Below are 13,428 nucleotides of genomic sequence, written 5' to 3' on the forward strand. Positions count from 1 at the left end.
AACCATCGATGATGTAACTAAAGCAATAGATAGAAATATAAAACGCAAATCACAAGTGGACTGATGTTTCGAGTCAAAAATCTCTTGAGAATCTCAGCAAAGTTTAAAAAGATAATGGAATACAAACTAAACAACAACATATAGATTTCAAAAGGGTACAACAAAAACCAGAGTTCGTTTGCCTACCAAGCTTACTCGAACAGACTGAAACCCATGTCCTGCAAAATCAACACACAAGTAAGCATCATCTTGTTTCAAGCTTATCAAAGGTTTAAAGCTAATGGAAGATAAAAAGCAAACTTACGTCATCTGATTCTTCCTTCTCTTCCTTCTTCTCTTCTTTCTTGGACTCAGCTGCAGGAGCACCACCTCCACCACCACCAGCAGATGGAGCAGAAGCCATCGCAACACCACCACCACCTGAAGGTACTGAAGCCAACTTCTCCCTTCCAGCAGCAATTAGCTCAGCCAAGTCTTTCCCTTTCACTTCCTTCAACAAAAGCTCAATCTGAGAATCCTCTGTCTCAGCACCAACTGCAAAAAAAAAAATCAAACACAACAAAACCATCACATTCAATCAAATTCCTCCACCACCACCAATAGCTAAATGCTTTCATCTTCCTTGAGCTCAAATCACTAAACCTCACAACACAAAAGTCCAAAAGCCTCTTACTGGATCACACACTATTCAATAACCTTGAAAGTTTCCACTTACACAACTTCACACAAATTGCTAATAAACCCAATTCTCACTAACTCGAAATAACCATGTATACACTCAAATTCTCCATCAATGTAAAGCTCCAATTCAAAGAAATTACAAAAGAAAACGAACCTGATCCGAGAATACCCTTGATATCGGCACTGCTTGGGGAAGCTTTCCCACTCAAAACGGCGAGCAAATACGCGGCGACAACCTTCATTTTCTGAGAGAAAACAAAAAAAAAACAATCAACACATTAAAAATCAAAAAAGACTAACGAAGGAGGAGAAATGGATAAGAGGCGAGCTCGTTTACTTACTGAGCAAGTGTTAGATGGATCTCGCAGGAGGCGGAGTGAGAGAGTTTAGGGTTATGTTTGCAGAGACGGCGATGGAGAAGAAGTACGGAGAAATGGAAACTATATGCTTTATATACACTTAGGGTTTTATCTATTAGAGTCTCTCCGGTTTAAAAAGTCATCGTGTAAACCGGGATTTAATTTCATTTCGGCCTTGTTGTATTCCAAGCCCAAGTTTATATGGGCTTTAGATTTTGCATTGATGGGTCTTTTTCGAAACGACCAAAATAGGTCCAACATATAACGTGATCTAGCACTTAAAGTTGTGGAAACCCAATCTATACTATTAATTGGGAAGGACAAATTGAAGCCAAACATCCCCCAATTTTAAAAAACAATTTCATGAATATAAAACCAGTTGCCAAACAGAATTAATGACAGCAAAAAAAAAAAAACAAAAAAAAAAAACAAAAACTATCTATATTTATGGAAATCATAATAATCTTTTACCATAAAAAGTGGACAATTAAATTCAAAATTAAATATATGTTAACATATCTATTTTGAATATACATAAACATATTTAATATTTTAATATAATTTCGAAATTAATAGTATAGACATAGATAGAAATCTAATAAAACAAAATTATCATATATCTAAAAAGATAACATTTTTTTAGATTAATAAAAAGATAAAAAAATATGTTAGCATATGAAATAATCAACTAATCAAATTCTACATAGTATATACACATAACTGATCATATCATCAAATTTTTAAAAATTATATAATTTTTAAATATAAATAAAAATTAAACAAATCAATAATTAAATATTTGTTTGCTAAAATCATGCGAATAAACATTTTAGATCACATAAATTTCTTATTTTCACATAAAAAATATTCATATTCAAAAAGCAATCTAGCAATTATAGCACAAAAGATATCTACAAAATGTATCATTAATTCAATTAGTTAATGATTATTCTAAACTTCTTTTTTCTTATTAACTAGGTAATGTCCCGCGCATATCAGCGGGTTGTTGTATATATATTTAATTATTTTAATTTATTTATTACTTATAAAAAATAGATTAAATAAATTTTAATCTTTATGACATTTTTACATTTTATTTAATTAAATCATACATAGAAGTATACATCTATATCTTTTGAATTTATTCGTTGATTAATTGTTCAATTTTGATAATAATTTTCTTTAGTGCTTTTAAGTATTTTTTGATAAAACAATAATATTGTTAATGATAAAAATAGGAATGATATTGGGAGAATTTAAAAAATACACTTTTAAAAATACCACTTTTTAAATTTACCCCCTTTTCAAAACAACCACTAAAAATGTTAAAATTTATCCATATATGTGTGTAAACTTATAAATATACACACAAATTACCTTTATTTGTGTATAAAATTTTATTTATTTCAATGTCTTACAAATTTGTTTGAATTTAACCAAAAATTATTTTGTTAAAATAGTTACATACTTTGAAAATAAAATAAATATACATGAATTTGTGAGAAAGAAAAAAACATATAAAGTAAAACAATGAAAATGGTTTATTTAGAATGATTTTCTTATGGTGCGATGGTCAGAAATCAATATTTTTGAATCACATCGATAAAGTAATTTCCTTATAGCCATAAAATATTATTATACATATGTATTGTATATTTAATAGTATAAAAACAATGAAAAACTGAAGAAGTACATAAAATAAAGAAGAAATATAATTGAAAACAAAAGTTTTAACCAAATATATAATCAAGCTCTTACAATGCTATCTTAATTGAGCTCAAATATATAATCATTTTCTTTCCCATTTGATTATAACTTATAGTGTAATTAAATTTTGTATTGAATGATTGTCATAAACATTTATTTATTTATTTAAAAAAAATTAAAACCTTAAATATTTTTCCACCAATAAGGAGAGAGTGAAACCTCACTTTTATATATATGATTTCACACAATCTTAACAAAATAAATCTTCATCCATTGGCAATTTGCATATCATTACTATTATCAAATATTAAATAATTGTTTTATCAAATCATTAACTACATTGTGAGATTATAAACATATAAAATTTCTATTAAGATTAAAACTAAATAACAAGTGGATATATCACATTTAAATGATTTTAACGACTTATTACCAATTTTTAAATAATAAATGGATTATATTTTATGATTTAATCTAATTGAAAACAAATAAAATGTCAAATTGGTATGATATAATAAATAAATATCTACAAACATTATCTCACATATACATACAATTTTAAACTATCCTTGAAAAATATGATATATAAGTTTTGGATAACCGGTTGAAATAAAAAAATTGGTAGTTATATTTAATTGTCAAAATCTCAAAATATTGTACAAAATTTAACATTGGGACGTATAAATCTCTACTTTTGGACGATTATATGAAATTTTACAAATATTAAAATAATATTTAGTTACATGTAAATGGTGTTATTTATTAAAAAAAAATATAAACTTATATGGATACAAGACGGGAACTTATAATTCGAAAACAAACATTATCTGAATTATTTCTCATTAAAAAAAAACATGAACAGATATAATTGTTATGAGACATGGTTATAAAGTGAAATTCACTTTCAACTTTCAAATATAAAACTACGAGTATGATACGGGGACATGTAATTTAAATTGCTAAATTTAATTTCCACTTTCCTATTTATTTCAAATATTTAGACATGATATGACGGGTACAAGAAGATAACGTATACTTCGGATAACAAAACTACAATAAATCCATGTATTAAAAACATAGAAATACCTAAATCTTTAGAAAACAAAAAGGCTAAAACATGAATCTTTGAATTGAAAAAAGTAATGAGAAATAAAGATGAAACGGAAAGATCAATAAAATTAAAAATCGAACAAGGATTGTGTATGCTAGGATTACAGACAGTGCCTTGTGAATGAAATTGGTGGGAGCATGTGACTTAGATTGATAATTAGATTTTTATTAATTTGATAAAAATAAATATTTAAACAAGGAATACAGGTATCCCGTCTAAATATTTTACCAAGTTTCTTATAATAAACATTGACAAATGATTATGTTTTAAAAAGAAACGATTACGGGACAGAAATTTTATGACACATAGAAGACGGGACGGGACAGGGCGGGGTGGGACGGGACGGGACGGGGCGGGGTGGGACGGGACAGTTCAGGACAAGACGGAAAGGGACATGACGGATTTTTCATTCTAAACTACACATAAAACAGTTCAGACTAAAGTCAAACCCAAATCCGATTTAACATCTCTAAGCAAACAGTGAAATATTTTGATTAGTTTAAAAAATAAACAAGTAATATCATTTATCATTTTCATTTAAATAATTTTAAAATTGTATTATTTAATACAATATCTATATTTTACAACTGTGTGTCTATATATAGTTTATCAAATAAACTCATATAACAAAATTTCACCAAAATAGCATCTATTTAACAAATCGTAATTTTGTAAAAATAACTCCGCACGTACGTGCGGGTCCATCACTAGTTAACTGATTAAGTTGGCTCAATCATGTTCACTAAACTAAAGTTTTTAGTTAAAATGATACATCCAATTATATAATTTGTTCAATGTAACTTGCTACTTGAAAGAACTCGTAAAAAACCAAGTGTTAATAGCTTAAGTAGTAAAGATTTCTAGCAAAAACTCAGAGGTCGCCGGTTCGAATAGAGCTTTGGGACGAAACCATATAATATGTTTTGGTTTCGGACATGAGAGAATGTATGAGTTTCAGCCCAGAATCTCTTTGATTATTAAAAAAAAAACTTGTAAGAAACTATACCAAATTGTTTCTAACTGTTTATTCGTATAAATATGTAAACATGTTCTCTCAAATATATATAACAATAATCAAAACAACAATATTGCTTTTCCCGTAAGTTTCAGCCACAGTACAACCCCATATTTCACTGTCTCCTCCACATTACAAGAAGCCTTCAATTACAAGCACTCTCTAACATCTTTATATTTTTAGCTTTTTATGTCTTTTGTAAAGAAAAAGAAAATATATTTATCTATCTGTTATTTTCAGAATTCATCTTCATGAAAACTCAATTGCATAATATTGTAATATATGTTTTCTGTTTTGCCTTCAACTTCACACCTAACATTTTTTTTCTAAATTTAATCCATACATTGGCCTACTTTATCTATACGTATCTTGTCTTATTTATAAATTTGAGAAACCAAACAATGAGAATAACATTTTAGCTACCTATTTTTTTCAAATATACCAAACTCTTAGAGAAATATTGTTAGATTTACCAATTCAATATAAACATGTTAAACCTACTAGACCTTTTAGCCCCACTTGGTATTCTTCTTTTTACTTATATGAGCCAAATTCTGAGCTTATAAATTTCTAAAATATATGGTGTGTGTTTGACTAAGAGGACATTTTGGTCATTCAACAGCTGTAACAAGTCTTGATAGGCTCTTAAGGCTAGTCTTGGGTTATATAACAAGTCATCTTCTAGTCATTGAGGAAGAGAGAAAAAAGGATCTGATCAAGAACAATGGCAACGACAAGACAGATCTTGGAACAGCCACAATCGCCATTTATTCAACGTATCAAGAGCTCAGGGAACATAAGTATCAATGGTAGTAGTCCCATGGTTGATGATAAAGAAGAGGAGCTTTCACAGTCTGCTTTTGCTTTGTTTAAGGCTAAAGAAGATGAGATTGAGAGGAGGAAGATGGAGGTTAAGGATAGGGTTCAGACAAAGCTTGGACTCGCGGAAGAAGCTACTAGAAGATTAGCCGAGATTCGAGAAGTAAGTTTGATTTTCTTTAACATTTTCAAGAATGCTTAGGATATAGGGTTTTAATTTTGAGAGAGTTGTGTGGTTTGTACATTTTTTCAGGAGCTTGAAGCTCTTACCGATCCAATGAGAAAAGAGATATCCGCGATAAGGAAAAGAGTCGATACTATTAACCGAGAACTCAAGCCTTTAGGACAGAGTTGTCAGAGAAAGGTAAACTAATGTATGTTTAGTCTACACACTAAACTTATCTTTCTTGCAGATTCTTGTGCTTATTTCTTGTTTTTGTTACAGGAGAGAGAGTTCAAAGAAGCACTTGAAGCTTACAATGAAAAGAACAAAGAGAAATCTATGTTTGTTAGCAAGCTTGTTGAGGTGAAACATTCTCTGTTTCCATTTGTCATTTAGTTTCAAACATGGTTCTTGTTTGAATCTTTTTGGTATGAAATGTGTGTTTCAGCTGGTTACCGAAAGCGAGAAGCTACGGATGACAAAGCTTGAGGAACTCAGCAAAAGCATTGAAGTTTCTCTACGCTGACACAAGATTATGATGACAAAGGCTGCAAAAGCAGCTAGCTTTGGTTTCTTCTTTCTTTTGTGCTTTTGTAATTGTTTGATTCGATATTTTCTCGTCTGTGTGATCCAAATCTGTTTTTTTCCTGATTCAGTAACCTTAGCATAAATGTGTTTCAGTTTCATGTATGTGACAATGCTCCACAAATATGATGTTTTCTTCCTGACTTCTTTCTGTAAGAGCAAACTTTAACCTCTTTCATAATTTCTTACAAAAGCATTCTTGAATACACAGAGAAGCATATGTAAACATGTTACATAGCTCCAAGAACTCGGTAATATATAGATAACAAAATTAATAGCCAGAGCGTAAGAGTTTTTTCTCTCTTTTGGCAATCTTCCTCATCTTGTTCTGTTGAATCCTCTCAGTAATATTCTCTGATCTCTTTTGCTGTTTCTCTTCCCTTACCTTCTTTTGCACTTCAACCCTTTCTTTCCACTTCTCGGCGTTCTTCTCGCGCCTTTTCTTCCCCTTGTGGATTCTCTGCTTCAACCGCTTTGGATCATCGCGAACCTTGATACCAGCAGCTCTCTTAATAGCAGCTTGCCATGAGTTCTTCTTTGCAACAACATCCCCTTTCTCTGGATCTTTCTTTAAATCCCTTAACTTCATCGCCATTTCAAGCTCTTTCGCCTTAGAAACTCTCTTCTTCTTATTCTTTTTCCAGTTTCCCGCATCATTGTCCTCAATCTTGACATAACCATAAGTAAGATCCTTCACAGCTTCTTCAACAACGTTCAACTCCTCAGCAGCTGAGTCTATCTTCTTCCTCTTATTTTTCTGAAGATAGTGTTGCCTCATCTTCTCAAATGTATTATTTTCTTGCAAGCCAAGAAACATAGACTTTGTAATATCTGTCTCATTACCGGACTTTTCCTTTTCCAGTTTCTGTTTCTGCAAGTCAAGAGTGCTCAAAGCAGATTTGTCTGGATCTAACCTATCTCTCTTCGCCTTCTTTATATTTTCAACTGTTTCTCTCTTGGCATCAGCCTTTTCTGCTTTGCTAAGACCTTGAAACCACTTCTTCTCTGTATCATCATCGGACAGATAGAATCTTGCAGGGATGAGGTTTATTAACTTGTCCGAGAACTCACCATGACGATGAATCATATCGACATCAAGATCAAGTTTCTCCTTTTTCTTTGTCATATGATAATCACAAACCAATCACAATCAGAACAATGCCTATGCTCGTAGTCGTAGACAAGTTGCAGAAACAAACCGTAACCTAAATCTTCTAAAACAGAGGACAGAGACTTACGAATCACGCATCTTGGGCCGATCTTTCACTGGACTTTTACGTGAATGGGCCTTTTAGTAAACCAAACCAAACTGAATTGAAACCGGTTCAATTATAAACCAGATCAATTTTTTCTGTTAACTCCGGTTTACATTGACAAGTCGGAGGAGCGGCGGAGAGGAGAGGAAGAGAGGGAGAGACGAAGGCGATGATGTTAAACCCTAGCAATGGCGGAATCGAGGAAGAGAAGATGAAGATGAAGATGAAGAAGGCGAAGGTGATTGTGATAATGGGTCCAACAGGGTCTGGGAAATCTAAGCTCGCCGTTGATTTGGCGTCTCATTTTCCGGTGGAGATTATTAACGCCGACGCAATGCAGATTTACTCTGGACTCGACGTTCTCACCAATAAGGTCACCATCAACGAGCAGAAAGGTATCAAAGTTCCGATTTTGTTTAGTAAATTATCGTAGATTAAGCTTGGTTTTGATGTGAATTTGGTGATTATTTAGGAGTGCCTCATCATTTACTTGGGACTGTGAGCTCAGATATGGAGTTCACAGCTAAAGATTTTAGAGACTTCACTGTTCCTGTGAGTAGACATCTTTTAACTCTGCTGCTCTGTATCTGTATATCAGTATTATGATGTAGTTTTGATTGATTTGTTTCAGCTTATTGAAGAGATCGTTTCTCGCAATCACATTCCAGTTCTTGTTGGAGGAACAAATTACTATATACAGGTAATCTTATAGGTGGCTTAAGTCATGTTTGTATTGTGGCTAGATCATCTTATAAGCCACCTTACTTAAAGCAGTTGATTTTTTATCTTGTTCATGTAGGCTGTTGTGAGTAAATTTCTTCTTGATGATACAGCAGCAGAAGATACCGAGGAGTGTTGTTCAGATGTTGCTTCAGGTATTAATGAATCTACGATCAGCATGAGAGTTTATTGGGAAATTTTATGACTTGATAATGAGATACAATGTGCTGACAGTGGTTGAAATTGGCTTGGGTGTCGAGTCTGTCTCTGGGAGAGATGATTTGAGCCATGGCTATGACCTTCTAAAAGAGCTTGATCCTGTGGCAGCAAACAGAATTCACCCTAATAATCACAGAAAAGTGAGGTTTCTGATTCGCAATTTTCCTTCTGTGTAGATATACAATGCTCCTGAGAATATGAGTTTGCTGGTCTTACACATTTTGATGCGGTTTATGGTTTACTCACTCTGGTCCGATTTTTGTAGATTAATCAATACCTGAGCTTGCATGCTAGTAAAGGAGTTCTTCCAAGCAAACTTTATCAGGGAAAGACTGCAGAGGTAGGTTCCTTCTTTACCCGGGTTAAATTTGATTTTATAAACATGCATCTAGATGTGGGTATTTCTCTTTACATAAACCATTATCCTCTATATTCAAAGAGTTATTGATAGCCCTTAACTGCTTTGAGAAGTTGATTAACTAATGTATTGTGGCAGAGCAGAACTGGGGCTGCATCGATGCCTCTCATTTTGATTACTGTTTGATATGCATAGACGCTGAAACCCCGGTACTGGACAGATACGTGGAACAAAGAGTCGATTCCATGGTAGAAGCTGGACTACTCGATGAAGTATATGACATCTATAAACCGGGAGCCGACTATACTAGAGGCTTAAGGCAATCAATAGGTGTCCGAGAGTTTGAAGATTTTCTAAAAATACATCTCTCGGAGAGTCAGTTAACGAGCTCAAGCAAGGATGATAAGACTATGAAGAAGAATCTGAGGAAGATTCTGAATTTTCCTAAAGACGATAAGTTGAGGATTATGTTAGAGGACGCTATTGATAGGGTGAAGTTAAATACCAGAAGGCTTGTTCGTCGACAAGTAAGTCCTCCTTGATGCAAAAATTGTGTTCTTTAACTTGTCTAAATTGATTCATCAACTTTGAAACGTTTCATTTTATGTCGTGTTTCAGAAAAGAAGACTGAGTAGGCTAGAAACGGTCTTTGGCTGGAATATTCATTACATTGATGCAACAGAGTACATATTAAGTATGCATTATGTGCCTCAGCAATGTTTCTAGTAAATACCACAAGCTAATTTAATTGGAGAACAAACTTTAAGATCTCTCTTGTTGGTGTTTTTTTTTTCTTGTTATTAAAGGCAAATCTGAAGAGTCATGGGATGCACAAGTGATTAAACCTGCTGCAGAGATTCTCCGGTGTTTCCTGATGAAAGAAACTGATACGGGTAGCGATATAACATCAGGAAAGTCGCTTGAAAGAGATCTATGGAGTCAATACGTTTGCGAGGTACATTAAGTTTCTGTCATATGCAGTTTCTCTTAAACTCGAGTGGAAATATCACTAGATACTGAAACATGTTGTTGGAAGCAGGCTTGTGGAAACAAGGTACTAAGAGGAAGACACGAGTGGGAGCAACATAAACAAGGCCGTACACATCGTAAGAGAACCACTCGACTCAGAAAGTCCCAAACTTTCAAAAGTAGAGAGAAGCAAGAAGAAGAACCAAAATATCAATGAGTGACTTTGAGATGTTAAAAGTGATGTCGTCGATATGAATTAGAATATTCAAAACCCATCCCATCAAACACATTACGATTGGTTTTTGCATGTCCGAAAAATCTAATGTCTATTTCCCTAATCACATCAGTGTCTCTAAAAGCATCACCAAAAAAAATTGAATATGTCTATTCTAATGACAAGAGTTTGTTAAGGGCCATCTTTGATTGATAGAAAAAAAACACTTTACTGATTAACTTGTTTTAAAAATTTGGAACAAAGTTAAGAAATAGTTTTTAGTTGTTGCAAAAAGGGAAAAAGAGAGGAACAGTTGTCCAAAGAGATAGGTGGAGGAATGGGGCTGTAAAGGGAAAAAAAAAGTGATCACGAGATAAATTGATTAAAGGACAAGAGAAGAGAAGATAGACCCATCAATGATCATCATCTCACTACAAGAATGGTCCTTATGATCCTTTAATATACACGTGTTTGTACAGTTACTTTTAATGTTTTCCATTAGGGCAACATGGGTAGTTAAGTCACTATTGTTATTTTACTAAATAACAGTCCGCGGATATAAACAAAAAATAAATAAATAGAATAGTTGATTGAGTTTAACCGCAAAATGAATTAGTAACAAGGTTAGATTTTTCACTTTTTTGAGAATGCTTTTGTGACATGATATATTAATATGGTGGTACATGTTGAAAAGGTTAAATAAGTCACGCCGAGGTACTGCAGAAGAAAAAACTGCAAAAATTGATTTGGTTCTATATTATCAAAATGTGTATTTATTTTGTCCGATTTAGAAATTATTTATATTTGAGTTCGAATACAAAGTGATTCATGGTATCGTAAGTGTGAATGAGAGGACAAAGAAAAAAAAATTATGTTGATGTCAACAAGTCACTGAAACTTTTAAGAACAACTTACTAACCGTCCGATGAAGATATAATTCCAGACACGAACTTAATGGTGATCGAAACCATTTCAAAATAGATTAAAAGCTGTTAAAAATTTACGAATTTGGTTCAACTTAGCTGCACTAAATTTACTCTATAGTTTACACTTCTTTTAGTGTATATAATATAGGTGAGACTACACTTCTACTAATGTATTCTTAAAAGTTACGTTTCAAATGATTGTATAGACTATAAAATAACTCATTATTGTGGAAGTCATTTGAAATTTTTCTTAGAAAAAGACTCGCGATCATAATAAATTTTTTTGACAAAACGAGCGGGAGCTCACTCATGTGCAACAACAAAACTATGTTAACACATTTGTTAAGACTCTTCAAAATTGACTGCTTCAAAATCACTCAACCATAACAGGTTTGTTTGAATTGGACCATTAAAATGATTCTAACGTAAAAGCCAACATCATGTTCTATAGACTTTTTTTACTATGATCAATACATATATATATCTGGAGATATTTCATTACCTAATGAAGTTTTAAGATATTATAAGATTATGACTTGTCTGAAATTTGCAATGTCTCTAGTCTATTGGTAGACTAATCAGAATAAGATATTATAAGATTTAAACAAATTCTTGTTTTATGGTGGTTGATAATTTATGATGTGGGTCTCTAGGCTAGATTTTTTTTTCTTTTCAATTATTATAATTTTAGCTATGGATTGATTACTGTTAGCATTAAAAAAATAGAGTGAGATATATCATTCAAATTTTTCAGTAAATGTTAAAGATTATTATTATGATATGGAATTCTTTGGTTATGAAAACAATTCATGATACCGATTTCATCACAAATGTATCATAATGCAAATTTATATGTATATTTGTGTAACTGTAATAAAAAAACACCTTTAAAATATATTCTACAGATTTCTGAGTTTTATGTTTACCATTGTGAAATGTAGTTTTAGTTTAAGATATAAAAATAAAAAGTACTCCATTAGTTGCTAATTAATCTAACTTTAAAATTGTTCAAAAATATTAAAAACAAATCAAAATCTAATTATAAATAAACATTCTTGTGATTAAAAAATTTCTATAACTCTTAATCAATACTATTTATTTTTCTTCAAATTTACATTTTTCATGATTAAATAATTAAAATGTATCAGAAAAATAAAATAAAAGAAACTACTTTTCTTTTTTTGGGAACAATCTAATTTTTTCTAGCTAGAAACAAAAAGAGTCTTAATCGTTCGTATAAACTTTGGTATTTGGATATTATAAGTTTCACACAATAATTGTGTTCTAGAAAATTTGTGTTGGCCGACCTGACTGAAGAAAAAAAGAAGTAAATAATGTCAAAGATTTTGTAAAAGAGAGAACTGAGGGATATGTAGAGTAAAGGTCACTTCTCAACAAATCAAATGCATAGTTACATTTATGTTACTCTGTCATTGTACCTATTAATGTGTGTATATATTAGTATACAATAATAATAACTTGACCAAAAAAAAAATTATTATTATTATTATTAGTATTATTTTATATTCGCATTGATGTTAATTTGGCATTGTACCAATTACTATAAAAAAAATAATTGCATTGAAGGACATATATTTTAAAATTAAAAAATAATATAAAGGATAAAAATATATTAAAAAAATAGATGGTTGTGTGGCTATATAAATGGGGTACACTAACATTTACAAAGGACACATGCAGTGCCATGTGACGATGAGAGAGCCTTTGCCAAATTTAATTTCTCTGATATACCGTTACTCACTCATTCTTCCTTTTAACCTTTTTATCTTGTCATTTTCAATTTCCATATTAAAATTGTTAATTTTCATGGAATGTGTTAGTCTACTAAATTAATTTTTGTTTTGTAAGGATTAACAAATTTGAGTCAAGAAAATTGAAAGGATTGCTTATATATAGGCATGATCTAGTGGGCATAATCACACGAAGGAGAGGTTGTAAAGAGCTTTCCCGGGTTCATATGGTTTCGAGATGAGTCAGATTTTATAGTCCGTTGACCCGAGAACTAATTAGGGAGAAAATTCCCTGCGAGGTGGCTTGGAGTTCATGGTGTTCGTCGAACCGGATTATCCGAGTTATACTTGGAGTTCATGGTGTTTGTCGAACCGGATTATCCGAGTTATAAATAAATAAATAATAAAAATTGATATGATTGTTTGTGGCATCTAAGTTTGGAGTATATGAAGAAATTAAATAATTTTGCAGAGGAAAAGAGTACTTTGTTGGATGAGTATATATAAGGACTGATAGATTTTTGATTCGAAAATTAAATTGTAAGACAATAAAAGGGACCACTCATGAAGGAGGG

The 13,428-nt window shown here is 31.8% G+C and overlaps 4 protein-coding genes across 4 annotated transcripts; 2 read left to right on the plus strand and 2 right to left on the minus strand.

Annotated features, from left to right (window-relative positions):
• Positions 1-9: 9 nt before the first annotated feature.
• On the minus strand, positions 10-1,132 carry LOC17889323 (60S acidic ribosomal protein P2-2). Its single transcript, XM_006295203.2, has 4 exons — positions 1,023-1,132; positions 836-926; positions 305-534; positions 10-218 (listed from the first exon to the last, which is right to left on the minus strand). Exons 2-4 carry the CDS (start codon positions 921-923, stop codon positions 192-194), a joined length of 345 nt encoding a protein of 114 aa, XP_006295265.1. The 5' UTR covers positions 924-926; positions 1,023-1,132; the 3' UTR covers positions 10-191.
• Positions 1,133-5,488: 4,356 nt separating this feature from the next.
• Positions 5,489-6,618, plus strand: LOC17889317. The gene is made up of 4 exons (XM_006295034.2): positions 5,489-5,855; positions 5,946-6,056; positions 6,138-6,218; positions 6,304-6,618. Exons 1-4 carry the CDS (start codon positions 5,598-5,600, stop codon positions 6,379-6,381), a joined length of 528 nt encoding a protein of 175 aa, XP_006295096.1. The 5' UTR covers positions 5,489-5,597; the 3' UTR covers positions 6,382-6,618.
• Positions 6,619-6,711: 93 nt separating this feature from the next.
• LOC17889493 (ribosomal RNA-processing protein 14-C) lies at positions 6,712-7,566 on the minus strand. The gene has a single exon (XM_023784596.1). It carries the CDS (start codon positions 7,564-7,566, stop codon positions 6,712-6,714), a length of 855 nt encoding a protein of 284 aa, XP_023640364.1.
• A 249-nt stretch (positions 7,567-7,815) lies between these two features.
• On the plus strand, positions 7,816-10,303 carry LOC17889218 (tRNA dimethylallyltransferase 2). Its single transcript, XM_006294087.2, has 10 exons — positions 7,816-8,091; positions 8,169-8,248; positions 8,328-8,396; positions 8,496-8,571; positions 8,651-8,775; positions 8,901-8,975; positions 9,137-9,520; positions 9,612-9,687; positions 9,800-9,948; positions 10,033-10,303. Exons 1-10 carry the CDS (start codon positions 7,866-7,868, stop codon positions 10,177-10,179), a joined length of 1,407 nt encoding a protein of 468 aa, XP_006294149.1. The 5' UTR covers positions 7,816-7,865; the 3' UTR covers positions 10,180-10,303.
• The last annotated feature ends 3,125 nt before the right edge of the window (positions 10,304-13,428 follow it).

Source organism: Capsella rubella, unplaced genomic scaffold (genome assembly GCF_000375325.1).
Source record: "Capsella rubella cultivar Monte Gargano unplaced genomic scaffold, Caprub1_0 scaffold_4, whole genome shotgun sequence".
In the NCBI taxonomy this organism is placed as follows: domain Eukaryota; kingdom Viridiplantae; phylum Streptophyta; class Magnoliopsida; order Brassicales; family Brassicaceae; genus Capsella; species Capsella rubella.